At 35.3% G+C, this 13985-nt stretch overlaps 1 protein-coding gene across 1 annotated transcript in view; it reads left to right on the top strand.

The window, feature by feature from the left end:
* LOC125670462 (protocadherin Fat 4-like) overlaps positions 1-13985 on the top strand; it is a 249559-nt gene that overhangs the window by 18199 nt on the left and 217375 nt on the right. The window contains exons 4-5 of the mRNA XM_056161239.1: positions 6149-6232; positions 10996-11129. Of these exons, the coding sequence (XP_056017214.1) occupies positions 6149-6232; positions 10996-11129 (218 nt within the window). The remainder of the gene's footprint in view (positions 1-6148; positions 6233-10995; positions 11130-13985) is intronic.

Below are 13985 nucleotides of genomic sequence, written 5' to 3'. Positions count from 1 at the left end.
TTGAAGTCTTTCATATGATTTTCACATGTCTTAATAAAAGTATAAACTTCCAAAGTTTTGATAATTTTGTTTTTCAAAATTGACTTCCGGTCGGTAGTAACCTACTACTTTTTCTTTCTTAGGTTTACTTCTTTTTTTGAGAACTCTGTCAGATAGAGACGTGCAATTTTCAGGGAATATAGACAGTAAAGAGTCGCTGTCATTTATAGGAAAACGCATCTGAGTAGTACTTCCGGTCGTCACCGGAAGTTACGAGAAAGGAGTAAAAAATTCGATAATACATTTCCCATTCATTGTTAAGGCACATTTTCTGATACATTTAAATGGTTTTCGTAGGTATAGAAAGCTCTTTACCGGAAGTGGTCTAACGGAAGACCTACTCATTACTAGTAATGAGTTTCTAGTTATGTTCCCCAAACAAAGTTTGGGAACATATTGTTTTTACTCTGTTTCTTATTATTATTATTATTATTATTATTATTCTTTTTCTCCGGTACTTTTTTGTCCGGTAGTGTTCTCAGAAACTACAAAAGGGATCAATATGAAACTTTCCAGGATGATAGTATAGCGTTTGTAGATGTGCATAGTGATAGTCATTTTGTCTGCACGTGCATGCACGCGCGCGCACGTGCATTGCAATTTTGGTACAAAAAATGGAAAATCAGAATATTGAAGGAAGCGATATAAAACCTAAATAGGATGATAGTATATCATTTATACATATGAAAAATAATAGTTATTTTGTCAGCACGCGCACGCATGCGCGTGCACGCGCATTACAAAATTTGTACTCTAACTTTGGAATCAGTCTAACTTTTTTGTTGTTCATTGAAATGGCTTGAAATTCATATCATAGGTAGATATTGAGACCCTTAACTGATTTACATAGTCAAAATTACCAATTTGCACGCGCATGCACGTGCGCTTCATTTTGATTGGATAATGCTAAAACGTTTGTAACTATCTTATTTATGAAGCGAATGAGATGATATTCACAGCATATGTAGACAATATGTGTATCTATATGTTGGTGTAACAAAAAATGCCAACGCACACGCGCATGCGCGTGCAACGTTTTTTAAATGTTCAATTTTTAAAGGACGATAACGTTTTTGTTTTTCATCAAATTCTATTCATATTAGGGGTTTAGATGTATCTTGGTACTCCTTACAAATTGCTGTGGTTAGAATTACTGCTCATCACGTGCATGCACGTGTGCTGATTTCTGATTGGACGATTTTAAAATCGCTATAACTTCCTTATATTTGGTGGAAACGTTATGAAATTCATACTGTGGGTATATGATACAAATGCCTGTTGAACGACATCAACAAAAATTCGGAATCATACACGCGTGCGCGTGTATGCACGTGCAACGCTTTCTTTCATTTCTTGGTACTGAAATGACCATATTGAACGTACTACATGTAATTAAAGGCTAAAATAAAATGATTTTTTCCTATAGATTCACAAGGACATCACTTTTTAATTGGGGGAGGTTTGGGGAACATCTGTAACGGTCCCCGTTACAATTAGAACTAGTTATTATTATTATTATTCTTTTTCTCCGGTACTTTTTTGTCTGGTAGTGTTCTCAGAAACTACAAAAGGGATCGATATGAAAGTTTCCAGGATGATAGTATAGCGTTTGTAGATGTGCATAGTGATAGTCATTTTGTCTGCATGTGCATGCACGCGCGCGCACGTGCACTGCAATTTTGGTACAAAAAATGGAAAATCAGAATATTAAAGGGATCGATATGAAACCTAAATATGATGGTAGTATATCATTTGTAGATATCAAAAATGATATTTATTTTGTCTGCACGCGCACGCATGCGCGTGCATGTGCATTACAAAATTTGTACTCTAACTTTGGAATCAGTCTAACTTTTTTGTTCTTCATTGAAATGGCTTGATATTCATATCATAAGTAGATATTGAGACCCTTAACTGATTTGCATGGTCAAAATTACCAATTTGCATGCGCATGCACGTGAGCTTCATTTTGATTGGATAGTACTAAAACGTCTGTAACTATCTTATTTATGAAGCGAATGAGATGATATTCACAGCATACGTAGACAATATGTGTATCTATATTTTGGTGTAACAAAAAATGCCAACGCACACGCGCATGCGCGTGCAACGTTTTTCAAATGTTCAATATTTAAAGAACGATAACGTTTTTGTTTTTCATCAAATTCTATTGATATTAGGGATTTAGATGTGTCTTGGTACTCCTTACAAATTGCTGTGGTTAGAATTACTGCTCAGCACGTGTATGCACGTGTGCTGAATTCTGATTGGACGATTTTAAAATCGCTATAACTTCCTTATATGTGGTGGAAAGGTTACGAAATTCATACTGTGGGTATATGATACAAATGCTTGTTGAACGACATAAACAAAAATTCGGAATCGTACACGCATGCGCGTGTATGCACGTGCAACGCTTTCTTTCATTTCTTGGTACTGAAATGACCATATTGAACGTACTACATGTAATTAAAGGATAAAATAAAATGATTTTTTCCTATAGATTCACAAGGACATCACTTTTTAATTGGGGGAGGTTTGGGGAACATCTGTAACGGTCCCCGTTACAATTAGAACTAGTTATTTTTTGATTTAATCTTTTCATATTACTTTTTGATTTTTATGATATATTTTATTTTCCATCACAGTTTAACACTAGTTATACAGCTTTACACCTCCAGGTACGAAATGCTCATTATAAGCCGTCATTAGAACGAGTTCACATACCGCAAAGACCGATTCTCGTTTTTTGTCTTTGACTTGATCCAGCGTAGGACTGATCAGTTCAGATCAGTCTTGACGGTCGATGGGAACAGACTTTTCTATTGCCACATTTTACACTGAATAATTCTAATATATAGACGTTTTGTTTGTTATCAGCTTTTGTAGTTTAGTTGCAGTTTTAGTTTCCTTTTCTATTATGTTTTCTTTTCTATGTAAATATTATATCGTCCCGAGGAAGGAACAGGTCGTCCTGAAAATTTGACAATTCTTTGTTGTTCGTGTCGTTGGTCATTTTTAGTTCTTTACATTTATAGAAATGTATATAGTGTATGTGTGTGTACCGATGTTTTCCTGTATTTTATCCCATGTTTCTGTAATTTTGTGCTTTTATCATAATCCTGTCATAAATTCAGAATCTGAATTGATGATCAGGCTACACTAATACAGATGAAAAATAGTGTTCTGTAAAGTTTTACACAAAAGAGATTTTTTTTCTTCAAAATTAACAAGATGTTAAACAATTGTTTGCTTTTGTAATATACAATTGTTTGTTTTTGTAATATACAGTTGTTTGTTTTTGTAATATACAATTGTTTGTTTTTGTAATATACAATTGTTTGTTTTTGTAATATACAGTTGTTTGTTTTTGTAATATACAATTGTTTGTTTTTGTAATATACAGTTGTTTGTTTTTGTAATATACAGTTGTTTGTTTTTGTAATATACAGTTGTTTGTTTTTGTAATATACAATTTTCGTTACTATTACTGTAGGTAATATGTGACATTCAGAACAAAAGAATTTGTCGATATTTTAACTCAAAGCTAAAAACTTACCTTCTAAAAAACATTTTTATGTAAGTTTGCCGACCATACATATTCTCTACAATTGCCACTGATTCAAGTTAATTACTGTGTATGTTTTTCGTGTATTTATTAATTATATGATCTCATTACAATATGAAATGAAGATTTATGGAATCCCTAGTTATTTAGGTGATTAGGCCGTTTGTGGCTTCCCCTTATAAACACAGTTAACCCAAAAATATACTTATTCAAATTGACTATTTGACATGTAGAAAATTATCGTACATCTTTCTGAAAGGTGAAGATAACCAACAGTGATCAATCTCATAACTCCTATAAGGAATGAAAATAAGAAGTTGGGTAAACATATTCCAGAGGTTGGATCGGTTGCCTAGGAGGAGTAAGCACCCCCTGTCGACCGGTCACACCTGTATACAAAATTCAATCACTCTGTAATCATAATTTCAAAAATAAAAACCATAAGGGTTGAGATCAAAAGTTCAGTGTCTTACGAAAAACCAAAGACCCCCACCCACCCATTCCTTAAAACTGAATATGATGAATTTGATGGATGTTGAAACTAATCGATTGATAAATAAAAAAAAATACATTTATGAATAACATTCTGAATACCTTTTCTACTGTTTATTCACAAATGAAATGTGTTTTAGCAATCACTTGTCCTCTCCTTTTCCCACTAACGGGTAATCGTTGTCGGATGACGGAATCTTACGGGATTCTTTTTAACCCTCTCCCCCGCTAAGTATTTCAATTTCAATTTTTATCCGACATCGATCAACTGAAAATGCAAATAGCATAGCGAGAAAGCTGGTGAACGAGGAGTTAAAGATTCTATACAGTTCATCAAGTCCTAAAAAGGGGAAATTACACGATTTTAACAGATGAAATGAGAGCCAAAGTAGCCAAATATACATTTGAACATGGAACACCGAAAGCTTTGCGACATTTTAGTGATTTTAACTTGAAGGAGTCTACTGTGCGGAACTTAAAGAAAAATTATAAAACCGAGTCGTCCCGAAAAAGGAAGCTGAATCTTGACGCAGAAGTGAATGGATTGCCGAGGATTAAACGTGGTCGTCCCCTTATGTTAGGGGAGGTACTGGATAAAATGGCATTTGGTTTTAAAAGTGTACCAGTTTTATTCCAAATGTTTCACACGTTTTTTAATGTTTTTACACGTGTTGATTTACCAGTACTTTTGAAATAGAATAAATTGATTTCATCAAATATACACTTTCACGTTTTATCGACAATCTTATAGATAGTTTGGTATATTGTCACGCTCGGCATTATTTTTAAAAGCTAGAAAAAGACATAATTAAATTTTGTAATTTTGTTTTCAATGCACCCACGCCTAGCGAGAGTCTTTATAAGTATATAAATCAATGTCTGCTGGGTTGACAGAACTGAATTAAATGGCATAAATTCGTACGATGGAATTTTAGTTGTCGATTTATTTTTAGCTCCAGCATAAATTCGCAAAAATAAGAAACACAAGAATAAATATAAAAGCTTTTTACTCAAATTTGCAAAAATAAATCGACGCAAAAATATCCAGATTTACTGTATAACAACTCACTCAATTGAGTGAAAACTTTCCATTTGGGTGATTTAACCCAGCTCTTTTATGGTATTTCCACATTGCAGTTAGATATATTTTATGTAATTGAAAAAGCTGTCTCCTATGGCTGACCAATTGATAGACGATTCTTTACAGACTGATTTTAACAACGAAATTCTCTGTGTACCTGATCAAGATAGAGGGCACATGCCAGGTGTGACCGGTCAACAAGAGATGTTTACTCCTTCTAAGCACATAACTGCAACTCTGCTGTGTCAAGGGGTTCATATTTACCCTTCTCTTGATTTTGTGACATTTGTTAGATTGGCCACTATCCATTAAATTCACCTTTTCATGTTGCCATGTACTGAGTTACATTTCTGAGCTTATGTTACTGACTATCATGAAACAAGCTGTTGGGTGTATAGGTTTTATGAGTATGCACAAACCAATATACAGTGAGGCTGCAAAATGTTTGTATGGACGAGGGAAAACAACTGGGGTATCGATAAATACAGGGGAAAACCTATGGTTTTGCTTTGCAACAAGATCCAAGAGCCCCAAGCTGGTTGATACGTACTATGGTAAAGAATCCAAGCAGACTCTCCTTCTCATCCTGTCTCCGATTCGTTCTGAAGTTTTGAATTTCTCGTAAAATTGCTCTCCTCCTTTTTAGTTTTGAAACGGCAAACCCCATGATAACAAAAATACAATTTGTTCAGTTGTTTGAGCATTTGCCACCAGGTCGGATTTAGAAAGATTTCAAATGGGGAGGAGGTTGTGACCCATGATTGTACCATTTCTGACCCCCAAAGGGGGGATGCAGACTGCTAAATGTCATAGAATGAAATTACCATTTTATTTTAAATAAATGGAATGAGGGTACAAAAAATTCTACTCAGATCCACAACTGTTTATCCTACTTGCTTTGTCATTGTTCGTTACTTGAATCAGAGTGCAGAAGGAATTTAGTTAATTGATATTATTTCACATTACAGAAGATGCCACTGTTACCGGTGCAGGATGTCAAAATACTTTAGGAAATGCTACAGTGTACAAACTGAAAGAAAATTCTCCTACAGGTTTGATATTTTCAGGCATTTCTATTGTAAATGATAAATAATAGGATTAAAAAAAACTAGCTGTGATCCCTTGAGGATGTTATATTGTGATGTATGAATTTTAAAGACGTTGAATCTGCTTCTAAATCTGCTTCTAAATGTGGGTTGTCATGTGTTCAAAATGACTGAATATAAATGAGGCATACTCTGTGTATCTCCTGTTAATATGTTCAAGTAATAAGATTTCAATTGCAAATCAATCTAATTAAAATTAGATGTTAGATCAGCTCACATACTCGTTACACAAACGTGTAGCGAGTATGTGAGCGGATCTAACATCTAATTTTAATTAGATTGATTGCAAATCTGAGCTTTACTTGACAAATTACACAACTATTAATCAAGTGTCTATTTTGAGGGTCGTTGTTTTTCCAAATATTATACAAAACTCTAATTAACTCTTTAATCTGAAGTTTCAAACATTGATCTCTGAAAGATTTTGAAGGGTGGAGATAACGAACAATGATCAATTTTATAACTCCTTTAAGGAGTAATCTCCCAGTCACATATTTTTCTGCGCATGATTATATACATGTAGATCTACCTTCATTCCCTTAACACCACCCCCCCCCCCCAATCTCTCGAAACTCTAACATGCAAATTTAACACTGAAATCCCTGCCGTTTCATTTCATCCCTAAAGATTTACTCTCGATACCTAGAAATGCTATTTTTGATTACACAAGCCACCAGAATCTTGATTTTTTTTAGGTAATTAGAAATCAATGTACTGGTTTGTTAAACACTGTGGTATACAAAATTGATTTCGTGGAAAGTCAGCTTGAAATTACCATTATACACAACCATGTGCATTATAATGTTAGTTTTCTTTTCTTTCTGAATGTAAAATATTTTGGGGTGAAGGTATACACGAAATTTGCAGAATTGAAAAATGCTTATCTAAATAAAAAATATTTGCAACAAAGAAATTCATGTTTTTTAATGTTTGACATTGTACATTCTCATACAAAATCAAATTAAAAATGAAATGCACCCGGAATTTTAAAAACAGTTTAACATAATCTTGATCTTGCGAGAGACATAAAATGAGTGTAATTGTGTTTTTGGGAGTTGAACTATGTTCAATCTCCCTTGGTCATCACGCACTTTTCTGCGTAGTAATTTGTATTGATTTGTATAGTGGTCGTCAACGGGGGTTCTGTGTCAGCTGATTTACTCCTAGGTAAATCAACATAAACTATTATAAACATCCGCCATTAAATAATCCATGTAACTTTTCTGAATTAATCTAATTTTGATAATTGACATGTAAGTAAATGCAATGATATTGTATTCAAATCAATTTGAATACAAGATTTCGATCAAATTGATACTGATATACATAGAAAAATAAAAGATAAGGTTGAAAATTGTCGTTTGTAGCGCAGCGTCACCTATAAACATTGATAGGGAAACGAACGACAACTGCACACAAGACCTATTGACACCGTGGCGCGAAATATCGAATATGGTGCGAAACCTCAGAAAATTTACAAGAAATAACTCTACAACATTGTGTATGTGTATATATTTGGTTTTTTTTAATGTGATATAAAAAATGCTTGATGTTACATGTATATTGAATTAAAACACGTCATTCCCAGTCAACAACTTTCGATCGGGATCGGAATACGAAATAAAATTTCTTATATCTGGTTGCAAAGTGAAACTGCTTCATGCTTCAAGTTATTGAATTACGTAGTAATTGCACGTTACACATTAGAGAACTGTTCCTTTTAATAAAGAAAGTCACAAAATAGATACAAAATTAGTGTACCTTATTCATTACTGTTACCGAGCTTTCGTCGGCGAAAATCTCGAAATGGCGTGTTTCACTGCGCTTGATGACGGTAAGGTCCACATTTTCTACGTAAGTATTTTGATATTTGTTTATGAATTTTTTGCGCATACATGGTATGTCTCGGCTAGGAATAATGGAAACTTTCTCACCTATGTATGTAAAGACATATTAATCTCTATTTTTAAAAATGTAGAACACTTTTATCAAATGACAATGTTTGAAAACGCTTAGAGCCCCGATGTCAGAATTTCCTTTTCCAAGACATCAATATGTCAAATTCATTATCCTTTTCGAATAGTATGTACCATATTTTGTACCAGTTATCCATTTTGAATCCCCTATTACAATGGGATTTTGCTGCACTCTGTAATGTTTGAGTGGATGTCATGAGTGTGTGTCAAACAGAAATTTTAAGAGCATGGGATAAGGTGCTGCCATGTATTACTTCACTATCAAAGTTTAACCCAGTTGCCACAATGTTGAATTTATGCTGCAAAAAGGATTGGAAATTACTCTGGTCAAAACACATTGTTTATTTGTCTACAGTTTATTTGTCTACAGATGAAAGAGACATGAGGATTCTCCCTCATAAACTGAAAAAAAAATAGTTATGGATCTTGTACATGTATAGTTTATTAATCACTATAAATTTCCAGCATCACAAGTCTGATTCCACTATATGCTTCCCATACTGTCAGGTTCATTCACCCCCTGTTTGAGCCACAGTATAATATCCCAAATACCTTGGCAATGAATAACATTATTTGACTAGTGTTTCATTTTTAGCGGAGTTGCGATGAAGTCGAACTTGGCTTATGATCTGATGAAGTGCCTTTGGGCGGGCACGCATCAACATTTCATTTCCGCACCATAGCTCTTGAGCAAATTATAGGATCTCATTCAAACTTAGATGGATTGTCACCCTCAGTAAGATGAGGAAGCCTATCGATTTTGGGGTCACTAGGTCAAAAGCCAAGGTCACAGTGGCTATAAATAGACTGAAATTTGGAGAAAATTTTGTTTTCCGCACCATAGCTCTTGAACGAATCATACGATCTCAATCAAACTTAGATGGATTGTCACCCTCAGTAAGACCAGGAAGTCTATCGATTCTGGAGTCACTACGTCAAAGGTCAAGGTCACTGGCTATAAATACACTGAAATTTGGAGAAAATTTTGTTTTCCACACCATAGCTCTTGAACGAATTATAGGATCTCAATCAAACTTAGATCGATTGTCACCCTCAGTAAGACAAGAAGCCTATCGATTCCGGGGTCACAAGGTCAAAGTCACAGTGGCTATAAATAGACTGAAATTGGAGAAAATTTTGTTTTCTGCACTATAATTTTTTAACAAATTATAGGATCTCAATTAAACTTAGATGGATTATCGCCCTTGATGAGACAAAGAAGCCGCAGGGTTCGAAATTACCTCATGTCCGTAAGTCCGAGACTAGTAAAAAACGTGTCGGACTAGGAAACTCTCTATAGCACTAGTCTGTACGGACTAGTGAAAATCCGGAAATCAATCTTGAATTGGTTAAGATTTTAGCAAGATTTGTCTGAGTCTCTTAGATGTTTGAACTTATGGTCGATTACCTGCATGATTAAGTGTTTGCGTGACTATGACATCCTGATCTTTCAAACACATGGAGTGCGTTCGAGACCGCCATTCTTCGAACGAGCACAAATTCCTGCCGATTCCGAACTCCGAGTACGCATCACGAGAACGGATTCGAGGTGCAAGAACTGCAAGTAGTGTGATCTAAGAACAAGCACGTTTGTGCGCACATGTTCTCGTCATTCACGACTCAAACACAGGAGTTTGTAACACTATAGCTCATGGCTTGGTAAATCGAGTGAATTTTATTGACTTTATTGATAAAATTTCGAACTCCTGTGACTGTAAGAACTGAGCACGAAAACAATGGTAACGTCGATCTCGAACGCACTTATGGACATTTATAAAAAGGATTAACTCGGAGGTTACTGTATGCTTCTGAAGATCTTGAATGCAAAATAAAGTATGGTGGTCTTTTTCTTCTGAAGGTGTCAGAAAATGAATTGCTTGCAACTGTGATGTGTTTGGTTTCATTAAATACTCTTGAATAAAATGATTATTTAATGATATACTGGATGGACTAGTGAAATGCTTTGCGGACTAGTGAACATCAATAGTGACTAGTCCGTACGGACTAGTGCTTGAAAAAGTGAATTTCGAACCCTGAAGCCTATTGATTTTGGTCAAGGGTTAAAGGTCAAGGTCAAAGGATTTAAGTCGGCTGAAATTTATGTACGCAAAATTTTGCTCCCTGCTTGATAATTCTTGCAAACTTTTCTGCCGGTTTCCTTTATGCCCATTCCTTGCGCAACTCGGTTTGTGCATCTCCGATGCCGGACGATTTTTAATTTTTTTGCATTTCATTTATTTTGAGTTATTATACAATTATTTACCATTCCATTGATCCTCTACAGGACTGTAGTATACTCAGGTGACAGTTTAGCATATTGGACTACCTTTTCAAGTAATGAATCCTTAGATTAGCTACAACTAGGATTAAACTTGAATGTATATATACACGGGAAAAAACTTCTTCATAACTGCAAGGCATTGATAACCATATTGATTTGAATGTTTGGACATTAATATGTGGTCACATTTATCATGAGAATATAAAGGGGTGAAATTCTAGAAAACAACAACACAACTTCAGTTACTCGAGGAGCGTTGTGGCCCATGGGCCTTCCATTATCCATGTTTGCTGTTGTAACGCTTTGAAAAACAACAACAGTTGATTTGTATCTAAAATCATGATAATATTCAGTCATTTATCCCCCTACCCTTCCAGTGCTATCTGTTCTAACTGAATTTCCACAATGTTCAACTCCCATGAGTACTTTCAGTACTTTGATTTTTATTTTAGGATTTGTTCTGTTCAACATCACAAATATTACGAATCTAACGTTCATCGAGGGGAATAGTGATGCTCACTTTGGTATACATAGCAATTCTAGCCATTGGACGATAACATTAAAGACTGGTTTAGACTTTGAAACTGTAAGTAAATGTATTTTTTAAGTGATACAACATATCTATATCTGTCTCAGCTAAGCTATATACATGTATGTGACATCTCAGTACAAGGTCGAAATTCAATATGGTACTCAGATTTTGGCAGTCTGATTAAAATCAATTCCTCGATCCGCTCCTTTTTACATTCTGGATGTCGTAAACAAAGGACGTTTTATTGCAGAGAAACCTGTTTAGGTTTCAACTCATTTCTCAAAACTTTCCATTTATTTTCAAAAACAGTTTTGAACCAGTGTCAAACCAAAATAAGTTTTTTCCCTCATTTATCGGTCTTAAACTGAAACTAGTTTCTGGAAAACTTGAAACCACCTATGGGTGCGTTCTCGGCAGTTTTAACTCTGTTTAACATGTCACGACTGCAAAAGTTTTGATACTGGAATGTGACATTTGTCTCCAACAGTTTGATCGTATTAAGTAATTTACTGATCGTCCTTGCTATGAAAAATTCATTAGATTAATTCAGAACATATAATAGAAGAAATGCGTCTCACAATGTTAAAAACTGTCACCTCACACACTCCAAATATATCTGTAATTTGTAGCGTAAGTTGTGTAGAAATATATATGATATAATTCAACTATGGTTTTCATACGACTGTCTTGATCACCACATATCAAATATGGAGATAAATTTGGTAACTAGGGACCCAACGGTGTCTCTTCATTTTAAATCTGTCGCGAAAATCATCTATTCTATACAAGGGTAGTATTGCCTCAACATGATTTGTGACTGTCTCTGTTAGAATTATCTTACTATAGATAAGTGTTCCTGGAAGGATGCTGTGAAAATGATAACATCAATAAAGTTTTCAACTGATTGCATACCTTCTAGAAGTTTACTCTTAAGGCGAATATAGCTTGCTGAGGCATTTATCAAACCGAACCCCTAAACTGATATAAATCAAGTGGGGTTTGGAATGCTGTGATTTGTTTCGATGACTCGTCCATTATAAGTTACCAGTAGCCCTTAGAAAGACCAAACGTAGACACGAATCTACAACCTACAAGCTTGACAAATATATCATCGGCGTTCAAAATAGTTTCAGCATCAAACAATGATCTTGTTAATTGCTCTAAAATCGATGCAAAACCTATTGGAACCATCCTTTTTCTTCACTATGACAATCGGGGAGCAATATGGGATGTCTAATGGCTCGATCACACCGGCTTCCACCATTTTACGGACCTCCTCACAAACAATGTCTTGTGAAATGAAATGTAATGGATAAAGCTTTGTAATCAATAAAGCTTTCTGTGAACATGCTGGTCGCTAGTTAAAAGCTTTATCTTATGAACTCCCAAAGTTGTCAAAACCGGTATGTCTGACAGAACATCTGAAAATTCATGAAGTAATGAATGAACATCGCTACAGTAGCTATCAGTTAGCTCGGAACTCACTGTAACATGGTTTGGTCCTTCTGTCCTTGCTTCTCTCTCCATCATCAAATTCACCGTCGTCTATATCCAGTACTGCTACAGGACTTTTGCGAGAACGACTGACTTTCACAGTCAACGGCTGACTTGGACATTTAAACCTGCGTATTGTATGAAAGCACGAAATCGTTAAATAGGGCCTATATGCAATGTCGATATGTTGAAAAGAATATAGCGAACTTCTGTCTCGCTCTTGAACTTGCTTTTTTAGTGATTTCTCTTGATCACGCAAGTTAAGCAAAGACGAACGTGTTCAAACCGCTGCACGTTACAAAATGGTGACAGTGTAGTGACTCTGGTGTTTGGCTGTCCAGAGGCTTGCTTCAGGTAGAGTATGTTTGGAGCTCTGGAACTGTGTGTCCATGTTCGCACGTTGTTTCGTCCTGGGGCGACGGTGGTTGTTGTCGTGAACGACAGATGCTTTTGCTAAAGAGGTGCCAAAAATCAGAGAAGACCCATGCTAAGCTTCGGGACGATGCCTCCCTGAGCGGGGGAAGTGTAGCAGACAGTATGTAGGGATTTTCTACGGCCTCGCTAGTGAGGTAATTTTTCTAGTGATATGGTAGAGTCTCTCTCTAAGCAACGGCGAGCGTGTTCAGATCACTGCACGTTACAATATTATTACGGTAGGCCTGTTACGTTTCAAACCATTTGAACTTCTTTCATTTATCTGACAATTATCAAAACATATTTCACACAAGGTTATTGATTCATTTCATTTTTGCATGCATACCTGGGTGTAAGATTTTAACTCGCACAGATACCGTGTTAAAACTTTACAAAAAGTCATCGCATCATGATAAATCAAATATAAGTTTATCATGCAAGAGTTCTACTTTATCGTGAAAATATATGACGTTGTTATACAACTTTATTCAATCAAACACACAGATGCAACACAGAACATGATAAACGTACCTACAATTCGGAATTTTTATTTAACAATATTCTGTTTACTAATAAGTGAATGGGATTCAGCAGCAGGCATAGCCTATTTCAGCCCTCTCCCTAATTCGGAATTACATGTGCATCTGCACTAATGCAGCTCTCTCTGGAAATATTTGGACATACCAGAGAGCTACAAATCCACCCATTATGAAAACCTTCGATTTACGGCGTAGGTCGCTGTATTCTTGTATCATAATATAAAAAAAATTCCTAACATATTTACCCAGTATACCGTATTTCTGTCCAAACATTTATTAAAGCCGTATGTGAACCGAAAACGCACATCTTCAATTGATTCTGTTTGTAGAGGTAGCCATGTTATGCAGTAGTCAATTCGAACCCCGTTGATTCTTATATCTATTCATTCTATCCAATATGAAGTACGTAAATATTGATAAGAAATCCTAGTACATTATGAAAGCCATGAGTCTGGTCCCCTTT

The sequence above is a fragment of the Ostrea edulis genome, chromosome 4 (genome assembly GCF_947568905.1).
Source record: "Ostrea edulis chromosome 4, xbOstEdul1.1, whole genome shotgun sequence".
Lineage (NCBI taxonomy): Eukaryota > Metazoa > Mollusca > Bivalvia > Ostreida > Ostreidae > Ostrea > Ostrea edulis.
The sequence above is the reverse complement of the archived record's forward strand: the minus strand, read 5'-3'. Positions and strand labels throughout refer to the sequence as shown.